The 12,015-nt window shown below is 70.3% G+C and overlaps 1 protein-coding gene across 1 annotated transcript in view; it reads right to left on the bottom strand.

Moving 5' to 3' along the window:
- Positions 1-607: 607 nt before the first annotated feature.
- The window catches only part of LOC102450090 (uncharacterized), a 38,468-nt gene continuing 27,060 nt past the window's right edge, over positions 608-12,015 (bottom strand). Inside the window, exons 15-20 of the mRNA XM_075916051.1 lie at positions 9,953-10,186; positions 7,487-7,767; positions 7,120-7,332; positions 3,138-3,240; positions 1,708-1,901; positions 608-868 (exon numbers count right to left, since the gene is read on the bottom strand). Coding sequence (XP_075772166.1) covers positions 749-868; positions 1,708-1,901; positions 3,138-3,240; positions 7,120-7,332; positions 7,487-7,767; positions 9,953-10,186 — 1,145 coding nt within the window. The 3' untranslated portion in view covers positions 608-748. The remainder of the gene's footprint in view (positions 869-1,707; positions 1,902-3,137; positions 3,241-7,119; positions 7,333-7,486; positions 7,768-9,952; positions 10,187-12,015) is intronic.

Below are 12,015 nucleotides of genomic sequence, written 5' to 3'. Positions count from 1 at the left end.
GCTAGGCCTAGGTCACTGCCCCCCCAGCGCTCCTAAACCCGTGGGGCTAGGCCTAGGTCACTGCCCCCCCCCCAGTGCTCCTAAACCCGTGGGGCTAGGCCTAGGTCACTGCCCCCCCCAGCTCCTAAACCCGTGGGGCTAGGCTAGGTCACTGCCCCCCCAGCGCTCCTAAACCCGTGTGGCTAGGCCTAGGTCACTGCCCCCCCCAGCGCTCCTAAACCCGTGGGGCTAGGCCTAGGTCACTGCCCCCCCCCCAGTGCTCCTAGGCCGTGGCCTCGTCTGGCCACGGTCCAGTCCCACAGCCTGCAGCCGGCCGGGTTTCGGGGTTTACTTATCGCCAGCCCCAGCCCCGCCCCGGCCGTGGGGAGCAGCCCTTCCCCCGAGACCCCACGGGGCTCCTGGCGGCTCGCCCTGCTCTCTGGGCCGGGGGGCCAGGAATCACTGCAGGGAGAAGCCCCCTGGGGTCGCCCCCCCCAACCCACCAGGCGTCGGGTGGCGTTAAAATCCGTGTTTATTAGGCCGGTGCGAGGACTCTGCCAAGCCTCCTCCTCAGCCCACCCCCCTGCCGGGGGAGACCCTACAATAACTCGCCAGGCCCCCGGCAGCTGAGACCCCAGGGACAGCGCGGGGCCAGCAGCAGGGCTGGGGGCGGAGAGACCCGGAGCAACGCAAGGGCACCGGCCCGTCCCGCCGGCCAGTGGCGCAGAGACCCCCGAACGGCCCCGGCCCGCAGCCGCGCGCTCCACCCTCACAGGACGACGCAGTCGGGGCTCCGGGGCTGGCTCATGGCCCAACTCAGGTTCTGGATCTGCTGCCGCAGCTGCGCTGCCTCCCCCTGGAAGCCCTCGCGCAGCAGCTGCGCCTGCTCCTGGGGGCAGAGCCGAGGGTTAGCGCCACGGGGGCGGGGGGCAGAGCTGGGAGTGAACCCGGCAGTCCTGGGTCCTGCCCCCTCCCCTCCCCTCCCAGGCCCCCAGCCCTCCTCCCCTCCCAGGGCTGGCAGAGAACCCAGGAGTCCGGGCTCCCCGTCCCCCAACCCACCAGGCCCCCTCCCCTCCCAGGGCTGGCAGAGAACCCAGGAGTCCGGGCTCCCCGCCCCCCCCAACCCCCCAGCCGCCCTCCCCTCCCAGGGCTGGCAGAGAACCCAGGAGTCCGGGCTCCCCGCCCCCCAACCCACCAGGCCCCCTCCCCTCCCAGGGCTGGCAGAGAACCCAGGGGTCCAGGCTCCCCGCCCCCCCCAACCCCCCAGCCCCCCCTCCCCTCCCAGGGCTGGCAGAGAACCCAGGGGTCCGGGCTCCCTGCCCCCCCCCAATGCCCCAGCCCCCCTCCCCCTCCCAGGGCTGGCAGAGAACCCAGGAGTCCGGGCTCCCCGCCCCCCAACCCCCCAGCCCCCCCTCCCCTCCCAGGGCTGGCAGAGAACCCAGGAGTCCGGGCTCCCCGCCCCCCAACCCCCCTCCCCTCCCCCGGGCTGGCAGAGAACCCGGGAGTCTGGTCTCCCCCGCCCCCCAACCCCCCAGCCCCCCTCCCCTCCCAGGGCTGGCAGAGAACCCAGGAGTCCGGGCTCCCCGCCCCCCAGCCCCCCTCCCCTCCCAGGGCTGGCAGAGAACCCAGGAGTCCGGGCTCCCCCGCCCCCCAACCCCCCTCCCCTCCCCTCCCAGGGCTGGCAGAGAACCCGGGGGTCCGGTCCCAGCTGCCCGGGGGGGCTGGTACCTGCAGTTTCAGGGCCAGCGCTCGCTCCTGCTCGGCCAGCAGCTGCCCGCGCTCCTGCTCCATCTTGGCCGTGAGCTGCTGGACGTGCTCCTGGTGGCTGCGCTCCTGGTCCTGCAGCAGCTGCTCCGTCCTGGCCTGCAGCTCCTGGCGCAGCTGCGCCTCCCGCTCGGCCGCCTCGGCCCGCGCCCGCTCCGCTGGGGGCACACGGTCAGGGCCAGAGGGCTCGGGGGGGCCTGGGCTCACGGGCCCCCCCCCGGATCTGCGGCGCCGGAGCCCTGGGGCTGGTCCCCGCGTGTCTGGGCTTGGAGTCCTAGGCCTGGGGGGGGGGGCGCTGGGGTCGAGCCCGGCTCAGACGTTTCCACCCACAGACAGAGCCAGGGAGCTGCTGGGAGCCGCACCCGTGAGAGCAGCATGTTGGGCTGCTCCTCGTGGAACCCAGCACCCGACCCAGCCAGCCCCTTTGGCTTTGCTGCCCCCAGCCCTGGCCACTGGGGAGGATATCGGACTCATCAGTGCTGCCCCCAGTCGCACTAGTGTGTGCAGGCAGCTCGCATGCCGGTCGCACTAGTGTGTGCAGGCAGCTCACATGCCGGTCGCACTAGTGTGTGCAGGCAGCTCGCATGCCGGTCGCACTAGTGTGTGCAGGCAGCTCGCATGCGCGTCGCACTAGTGTGTGCAGGCAGCTCGCATGCTGGTCGCACTAGTGTGTGCAGGCAGTTCGCATGCCGGTCGCACTAGTGTGTGCAGGCAGCTCGCATGCCAGTCGCACTAGTGTGTGCAGCAGCTCGCATGCCGGTCGCACTAGTGTGTGTAAGCAGGTCACATGCCAGTCACACTACTGTGCACAAGCAGCTTGTGTGCCAGTCACACTAGTGGGTGCAAGCAGTAGCCTGCCACTCACACTAGTACGCACAAGCAGGCTGCATGCCAGTTGCACTAGTGTGTGCAGGCAGCTCGCATGCCGGTCGCACTAGTGTGTGCAGGCAGCTCACATGCCAGTCGCACTAGTGTGTGCAGGCAGCTCGCATGCCGGTCGCACTAGTGTGTGTAAGCAGGTCACATGCCAGTCACACTACTGTGCACAAGCAGCTTGTGTGCCAGTCACACTAGTGGGTGCAAGCAGTAGCCTGCCACTCGCACTAGTACGCACAAGCAGGCTGCATGCCAGTTGCACTAGTGCAACTGGCATGCAGTCACATTAGTGTGTGCACTAATCACATTAGTCACACTATTGGGTGCAAGCAGCTTGCATGCTGGTTGCACTAATAGATGCACTGGGGGCGCCAGGCCTGCGAGGGCACGGGCCCCTCCCCTGCAGAGCCCTGGGCCTGTGGGGCCGAGGGGACCGGGGGTGAGTCTCTGGCCAAGGGGTCAGCAGACCCACAGACCCAAGGGGGGGACACGCGCTAGGGGCCCCCCGCTGCAGTCACCTTCGATCTCCTTCTGTCTGTCCGTCAGGCTCTGGTCCGTCTGCAGCACAGCCTGGGCCACCGTCTCCTTGGACTTCAGGAACTGCTGCAGCATCTCGGCCGCCTGGGGCACCGGGGAGAGAGGGGGTGAGCCGGGTCCACAGCCCCTCCCGCCTGCCCCCTGCCCCCACAGCCCCTCCCGCCTGCCCCCCCGCAGCCCCTCCTGCCTGCCCCCTGCCCCCACAGCCCCTCCCGCCTGCCCCCACAGCCCCTCCCGCCTGCCCTCTGCCCCCCGCAGCCCCCTCCCGCCTGCCCCCCTGCCCCCACAGCCCCTCCCGCCTGCCCCCCGCAGCCCCTCCCACCTGCCCCCCATAGCCCCTCCCACCTGCTCCGTGCCCCCCACAGCTCCTCCTGCCTGCCCCCCACAGCCCCTCCTGCCTGCTCCCTGCCCCCCGCAGCCCCTCCCGCCTGCTCCTGCCCCCCACAGCCCCTCCTGCCTGCTCCCTGCCTCCCACAGCCCCTCCCGCCTGGCCCCCAGAGCCCCTCCTGCCTCCCCCTCCCCCACCCCCTACAGATCATGGGGGCCACACCCCCTCCTTAGGGGCACTGCAAAGCCCCAGCCCTAGACAGAACCAGGAGTCCTGGCTCCCAGGCCCTGCTCCCATCCAGCAGAGCCCCCTGCGCTCCACATCTGGGACGGCTCCTGCCAGTGCTATTGCCTGGGCGGGACGCCGCGCATGCTGGGGCGCTCTCGGAGGGGTGTCCCCTGCTCGGGAGCCGGGCGGGGGAGGGAGGGAGAGGAGTTGCCCTGTGTCAGGGAGCAGCGCGATTGCTCCCCAGCTCCAGTATGTAGAGGGAGGAGAAGCCTGTGGAGTCTCTGGCTACGTTCAGAGGGGCAGACAGGAGCCGCGATGCTGTGCTTGGTGTCTGCTACAGGCACCCGGACCAGGCGGACGAGGGAGACGAGGTTTTCTTCGGACAACTGGCAAAGCTTCCGGATCGCAGGCCTGGTTCTCGTGGGGGACTTGAATCCCCTGACGTCTGTTGGGAGACCGACACGGCAGCACACGGGCAATCCAGGAAGTGTTTGGGGAATGTTGGGGAGAACTTCTTGGTACAAGGGCTGAAGGATCCGACCAGGGGCCGTGCGCAGCTTCACCTTCTGCTCACAAACAGGGAGGAACTAGTAGGGGAAGTGGAGGTGGGTGACAGCCTGGACACCAGTGATCATGAGATGGTCGATTTCAGGGTCCTGACCAAAGGAAGAAAGGAAGTAGCAAAATACACACCCTGGACTTCAGAAGAGCAGCCTGTGACTCCCTCAGAGACCTGATGGGCAGGATCCCCTGGGACGTCACATGAAGGGAAAGGAGTCCAGGGAGCTGGCAGGGATTTTAAAGCCTTATTGAAGGCACAGGAAGAAGCCATCCCGACGCGCAGCGAGAAAAGCAAAGATGGTAGGAGACGGGACTGGCTTACAGGGAAATCCTTGGGAGCTTACACACAAAAAGGAAGCTGGCAAGAAGTGGAAACTTGGCCTGACGACGAGGGAGAGTAGAAATCTGTTGCTCAGGGGAGTTGTCAGGAAGGCGAAAGCGCCAGTGGGATTGCAGCTGGCAAGGGATGTGAAGGGGAACAAGAAAGGTTTCTACAGGCGTGTTCGCAGTAACAGGGCACTCAGAGAGTGGGACCCCTACTGGATGAGGGAGGTAACTTAGGGTACGTCTACACTACATGGCTCCATCTACGGAGCCATGTAGATTTGTTTGTTTGGCAAAGGGAAATGAAGCCGCGATTTAAATAATCGCAGCTTCATTTACATTTAAATGGCTGATCAGCTGTTTGTCGGCTCAGCGCGCTAGTCTGGACGCTCCCGCGCCGACCTGAAAGCCCTTTATCGACCTTCCCGGTAAACTCATCCTGTCTTTGCCTCTCTATTCACGGACAAGGTCGGCTCCCAGACTACTATGTGGCAGGGACCCGGTATTCGAAATAAAGCCCCTAAATCGAACTCCTGTGAAACCCCCTTCCTGGAGGAACAACAGGGAGTTGGAACTAGGGCTTTATTTCGAACTACGGGGTCCCTGCCGCGTGTAGATGTGGGCCCTTAGTCCGGACTTGTCAGTTTCAAAAATGGCGACCGGCTGGGAAGATGCAAATCAAGCTCGGGATATTTAAATCCTGGGCTTGATTTGCAACTTGGAATGCCGACATTAGCCTCCTAGTTCCAACTAGGGGGCTAGTGTAGACATACCTGGAAGGAGGCGGGCAGCCCTTGGTGGGGAAAGAATAAGTTAGGAACTATTTAGAAAAGCTAACCGTACACAGATCCCTGGGTCTGGATTTAATGCATCCGAGGGTACTGAGGGAGTTGGCAAGTGTCATTGCGGAGCCTTTGGCTATTATCTTTGAAAACTCGTGGAGATCGGGAGAAATCCCGGGTGACTGGAAAAAGGCAAATGTAGGGCTCATCTTCAAAAAAGGGAAGAAGGACGATCCAGGGAACTACAGACCGGTCAGCCCGTCCTCAGTCCCCAGAAAAATCACAGAGGGGATCCTCAAGGAATCTACTTTGAAGTACTTGGAAGAGGGGAAGGTGATCAGCAGGGCTCGGCAAATAATAGGGTGAGTAGATTGTAACCTGGAAGAGCGGGTTCGGGTAATCGGTGCGTGCACAGAACGATCTGCACATGCCGCCAGACAGCGCAGCTGGTGAGCGGGGCTTGCCGCGGTCCGGCGAGCCCTGGTGATCAGGAATAGTCACATGGATTCACCAAGGGCAAGTCGTGCCTGACCAATCCGATTAGCTTCTATGAGGAGGTAACTGCTCTGTGGACGTGGGGAAGGCGGTGGATGTGATAGACCTTGACTTTAGCAAGGCTTTTGATACGTCCGCCCACAATATTCTTGCCAGCAAGTTAAGGGAATGTGGATGGATAAATGGACGGTAAGATGGACAGAGAACTGGCTGGAAGGTCGGGCCAATGGGTCGTGATCAACAGCTCGATGTCAGGATGGCGGTCGGTTTCTAGCCGAGTGCCCCAAGGTTCGGTTCTAGGGCCGGTTTTGTTCAATATGTTTATGAATGACCTGGAGGAGGGGATGGGTTGCACACTCAGCAAGTTTGCGATGACACTAAGCTGGGGGAGAGGTGGATACGCCGGAGGGCAGGGAAGGGTCCAGAGTGAGCTGGACAGATTAGAGGGTTGGGCCACAAGAAATCTGATGAGGTTCCACAAGGACAAGTGCAGAGTCCTGCCCGTGGGATGGAAGAATCCCGAGTATTGGTGCAGGCTGGGGACCGACTGGCTAAGCAGCAGTTCTGCAGAAAAGGCCCCGGGTCACAGTGGATGAGAAGCTGGATGTGAGTCAACAGTGTGTCCTTGTAGCCAAGCAGGCAATGGCATATTGGGGGGCATTAGGAGGAGCGTTGCCAGCAGACCCAGAGATGTCATCATGCCCCTTTATTCGGCTCTGGCGAGGCCACATCTGGAGTGTTGTGTCCAGTTCTGGGCCCCCCCTACAGGAAGGATGAGGACGCATTGGAGAGGGGCCAGCGAGGGCGACCAAAATGCTGCGGGGCTGGAGCACGTGACCTACGAGGAGAGGCTGAGGGACTTGGGTTTGTTTGAGTCTGCAGGAGAGCAGAGTGAGGGGGGATTTGAGAGCAGCCTGCAACTCCCTGAAGGGGGGTCCAGAGAGGATGGAGAGAGAGGCTGTTCTCAGTGGGGGCGGGTGCAGAACAAGGAGCAATGGGCTCAAGTGCAGGGGAAGGTCTAGGCTGGATAGTAGGAGAAACGACTGCCCTAGCCAGGGGGGAGGCCTGGGCTGGGTTCCCGAGGGCGAGGGTGGAATCTCCATCCCTAGGGGTGTCTCAGTCCTGGCTTGACACAGCCCTGGCTGGGACGGTTGAGTTGGGCTGGTCCTGCTTGGGCAGGGGGGCTGACTCGATGCCTCCTGAAGTCTCTTCCAACCCTGGGATCCTATGATTGAGCCAATTCACCATGAGCCCCTTCCCGGGCACCAGCTGGTATCTCTCCGCCATCTCCCGCTGGTCGGCCAGGAGCCGCTGGTAGCCCCCGGGCACCGAGTAGGTCCCCTCGCGGACCCGCTCCTCCAGCTCCTGCGATAGGTCCCTCAGCGCAGCCATGCACCGCTCCGAGGAGGCCTCCTTGTTCCGGCGGCACAGCTCCACGCGCCGGGAGTCCAGCGTGTCCTGCGAGAGAGGGGACATGGGACCCGCTGGCCCCTAAGGTCCTGGGCCCCACGGAGCCAGCCAGCCCCAGCATGCGGCCGATGTCCCTTGCAGGCTCCTGGCCCCTGGCTTGTTCCAGGCTGGGGGAGGGGGTGCCCAGCGCGGGGTCCGGTACCTTCAGCTGCCGCTGGTATTGCTGCTCGTCGTCCTTGAAGGCGCGGGCCATGAACACCCGCAGGGCCTCCCGCTCGCACTGCGCATGCAGCTCCAGCAGCTCCGCCACGCTCTCCGTGGGCAGCGCCGCCCGCCGCTCCAGCAGCCCCTCGTAGGCAGCCACGGCCTCGCCCACCGCCGCCGAGTTCTCCATCTGCGCCAGGGCCAGCACCGCGCTCTCCAGGCAGGGCACCGCCCCGCTGCGGATGGCGTCCACGTAGGTCACCGCCAGGGTCCCCAGCACTGCCGGAGGGGAGGGTCAGTGCCAGGCGCCCAGCGGGGCCGGAGGGGAGGGGCAGCGCCAGGCGCCCAGCGGGGCCGGAGGGGAGGGTCAGCGCCAGGCGCCCAGCGGGGCCGGAGGGGAGGGGCAGCGCCAGGCGCCCAGCGGGGCCGGAGGGGAGGGTCAGCGCCAGGCGCCCAGCGGGGCCGGGGGGAGGGTCAGCGCCAGGCGCCCAGCGGGGCCGGGGGGGAGGGTCAGCGCCAGGCGCCCAGCGGGGGCCGGGGGGGGAGGGTCAGCGCCAGGCGCCCAGCGGGGCCGGGGGGGAGGGTCAGCGCCAGGCGGCCCAGCGGGGCCGGAGGGGAGGGTCAGCGCCAGGCGCCCAGCGGGGGCCGGAGGGGAGGGGCAGCGCCAGGCGCCCCGCGGGGCCGGAGGGGAGGGGCAGCGCCAGGCGCCCCGCGGGGCCGGAGGGGAGGGTCAGCGCCAGGCACCCAGCGGGGCCGGAGGGGAGGGGCAGCGCCAGGCACCCAGCGGGGGCCGGGGGGGAGGGGCAGCGCCAGGCGCCCAGCGGGGCCGGGGGGGAGGGGCAGCGCCAGGCGCCCAGCGGGGCCGGGGGGAGGGGCAGCGCCAGGCGCCCAGCGGGGCCGGAGGGGAGGGGCAGCGCCAGGCGCCCAGCGGGGCCGGAGGGGAGGGTCAGCGCCAGGCGCCCAGCGGGGCCGGAGAGGAGGGGCAGCGCCAGGCGCCCAGCGGGGCCGGAGAGGAGGGGCAGCGCCAGGCGCCAGCGGGGCCGGAGGGGAGGGGCAGCGCCAGGCGCCCAGCGGGGCCGGAGAGGAGGGTCAGCGCCAGGCGCCCAGCGGGGCCGGAGGCGAGGGGCAGCGCCAGGCGCCCAGCGGGGCCGGGGGGGAGGGGCAGCACCAGGCGCCCAGCGGGGCCGGAGGGGAGGGGCAGCGCCAGGCGCCAAGCGAGGCCGGAGGGGAGGGTCAGCGCCGGGTGCCCAGCGGGGCCAGAGGGGAGGGGCACCGCCCCGCTGCGGATGGCGTCCACGTAGGTCACCGCCAGGGTCCCCAGCACTGCCGGAGAGGAGGGGCAGCGCCAGGCGCCCAGCGGGGCCGGAGGGGAGGGGCAGCGCCAGGCGCCCAGCGGGGCCGGGGGGGAGGGTCAGCGCCAGGCGCCCAGCGGGGCCGGAGGGGAGGGGCAGCGCCAGGCGCCCAGCGGGGCCGGGGGGGAGGGGCAGCGCCAGGCGCCCAGCGGGGCCGGGGGGGGGGAGGGTCAGTGCCAGGCGCCCAGCGGGGGCCGGAGGAGAGGAGAGGGAGGGGCAGCGCCAGGCGCCCAGCGGGGCCAGAGGAGAGGGGAGGGGCAGCGCCAGGCGCCCAGCGGGGCCAGAGGGGGAGGGGCAGTGCCAGGCGCCCAGCGGGGCCAGAGGGGAGGGGCAGTGCCAGGCGCCCAGCGGGGCCAGAGGGGAGGGGCAGTGCCAGGCGCCCAGCGGGGCCGGAGGGGAGGGGCAGTGCCAGGTGCCCAGCGGGGCCGGGGGGGAGGGTCAGCGCCAGGCGCCCAGCGGGGCCAGAGGGGAGGGGCAGTGCCAGGCGCCCAGCGGGGCCGGAGGGGAGGGTCAGCGCCAGGCGCCCAGCGGGGCCAGAGGGGAGGGGCAGTGCCAGGCGCCCAGCGGGGCCGGAGGGGGGAGGGGCAGTGCCAGGCGCCCAGCGGGGCCGGAGGGGAGGGTCAGCGCCAGGCGCCCAGCGGGGCCAGAGGGAGGGGCAGTGCCAAGGCGCCCAGCGGGGCCGGAGGGGAGGGTCAGCGCCAGGCGCCCAGCGGGGCCAGAGGGGAGGGGCAGTGCCAGGCGCCCAGCGGGGCCAGAGGGGAGGGGCAGTGCCAGGCGCCCAGCGGGGCCAGAGGGGAGGGGCAGCGCAGGCGCCCAGCGGGGCCAGAGGGGAGGGGAGGGGCAGCGCCAGGCGCCCAGCGGGGCCGGAGGGGAGGGGAGGGGCAGCGCCAGGCGCCCAGCGGGGCCAGAGGAGAGGGGAGGGGCAGCGCCCAGGGGCCCAGCAGGGCGGGGGGGGAGGGGCAGCGCCAGGCGCCCAGCGGGGCCAGAGGAGAGGGGAGGGGCAGCGCCAGGCGCCCAGGGGGCCGGGGGGGAGGGGCAGCGCCCAGGCACCCCAGTGATCCCTTTCACAATATGTCCCGATCCCCCCAGGGCCGCGCCCCGCCCCCACTCACAGGTGCCGGTCACCACGTGGCCGCCCGGGAGGGTCTTGGTGCCCGCGTGCTGGTGGATGTAGCTGCAGAAGCGCCGCGCCTGCTCCAGGAACTCGGGGCTCAGCGCTGACTCCGGGAGCTGCTCCAGCCGGGGCAGGTCGCGGCGCGGGGCCGGCCGGTCAAACACGAAGCACTTGCGGGACGGGAAACTCTGACGCAGGCACTTCTTGGGCAAATCCAGCTTCCTGGGCTGGCCTGGGAGAGACGCCCTGGTCGGACCCCCAGGCCAGTCTGCCCGGTACCCCCCCGCCCTGCTCGGACCCCCAGGCCAGCCGCCCGGTACCCCCCCGCCCTGGTCAGACCCCCAGGCCAGCCTGCCCGGTACCCCCCCCGCCCTGGTCAGACCCCCAGGCCAGCCTGCCCGGTACCCCCCCCGCCCTGGTCAGACCCCCAGGCCACCCTGCCGGGTACCCCCCCGCCCTACTCGAACCCCCAGGCCAGCCTGCCCGGTACCCCCCCGCCTGGTCAGACCCCCAGGCCACCCTGCCCGGTACCCCCCCGCCCTGGTCAGACCCCCAGGCCAGTCTGCCCGGTACCCCCCCGCCCTGCTCGGACCCCCAGGCCAGCCTGCCCGGTACCCCCCCGCCCTGCTCGGGACCCCCAGGCCAGCCTGCCCGGTACCCCCCCGCCCTGCTCGGACCCCCAGGCCAGCCTGCCCGGTACCCCCCCGCCCTGGTCAGACCCCCAGGCCACCCTGCCCGGTACCCCCCCGCCCTGGTCAGACCCCCAGGCCAGTCTGCCCGGTACCCCCCCGCCCTGCTCGGACCCCCAGGCCAGCCTGCCCGGTACCCCCCCGCCCTGCTCGGACCCCAGGCCAGCCTGCCCGGTACCCCCCCGCCCTGCTCGGACCCCCAGGCCAGCCTGCCCGGTACCCCCCCGCCCTGCTCGGACCCCCAGGCCAGCCTGCCCGGTACCCCCCCCGCCCTGCTCGGACCCCCAGGCCAGCCTGCCCGGTACCCCCCCGCCCTGCTCGGACCCCCAGGCCAGCCTGCCCGGTACCCCCCCGCCCTGCTCGGACCCCCAGGCCAGCCTGCCCGGTACCCCCCCGCCCTGGTCGGACCCCCAGGCCACCCTGCCCGGTACCCCCCCGCCCTGCTCGGACCCCCAGGCCAGCCTGCCCGGTACCCCCCCCGCCCTGGTCAGACCCCCAGGCCAGCCTGCCCGGTACCCCCCCCGCCCTGGTCAGACCCCCAGGCCAGCCTGCCCGGTACCCCCCCCGCCCTGGTCGGACCCCCAGGCCAGCCTGCCCGGTACCCCCCCCCCCCGCCCTGGTCAGACCCCCAGGCCAGCCTGCCCGGTACCCCCCCCACCCTGGTCAGACCCCCAGGCCAGCCTGCCCGGTACCCCCCCGCCCTGGTCGGACCCCCCAGGCCAGCCTGCCCGGTACCCCCCCCCCCGCCCTGGTCAGGCCCCCAGGCCAGCCTGCCGGTACCCCCCCCCCGCCCCCCCCCCGCCCTGGTCAGACCCCCAGGCCAGCCTGCCCGGTACCCCCCCGCCCTGGTCAGACCCCCAGGCCAGCCTGCCCGGTACCCCCCCCCCCCGCCCTGGTCAGACCCCCAGGCCAGCCTGCCCGGTACCCCCCCGCCCTGGTCAGGCCCCAGGCCAGTCTGCCCGGTACCCCCCCGCCCTGGTCAGGCCCCCAGGCCAGTCTGCCCGGTACCCCCCCCCGCCCTGGTCAGACCCCCAGGCCAGCCAGGCCAGCCTGCCCGGTACCCCCCCCCGCCCTGCTCGGACCCCCAGGCCAGCCTGCCCGGTACCCCCCCCCCCCGCCCTGGTCAGACCCCCAGGCCAGCCTGCCCGGTACCCCCCCCGCCCTGGTCAGGCCCCCAGGCCAGTCTGCCCGGTACCCCCCCCGCCCTGCTCGGACCCCCAGGCCAGCCTGCCCGGTACCCCCCCCGCCCTGCTCGGACCCCCAGGCCAGCCTGCCCGGTACCCCCCCCGCCCTGGTCAGACCCCCAGGCCAGCCTGCCCGGTACCCCCCCCGCCCTGGTCAGACCCCCAGGCCAGCCTGCCCGGTACCCCCC

Source organism: Pelodiscus sinensis, unplaced genomic scaffold, assembly GCF_049634645.1.
Source record: "Pelodiscus sinensis isolate JC-2024 unplaced genomic scaffold, ASM4963464v1 ctg108, whole genome shotgun sequence".
NCBI lineage: Eukaryota > Metazoa > Chordata > Testudines > Trionychidae > Pelodiscus > Pelodiscus sinensis.
The sequence above is the reverse complement of the archived record's forward strand: the minus strand, read 5'-3'. Positions and strand labels throughout refer to the sequence as shown.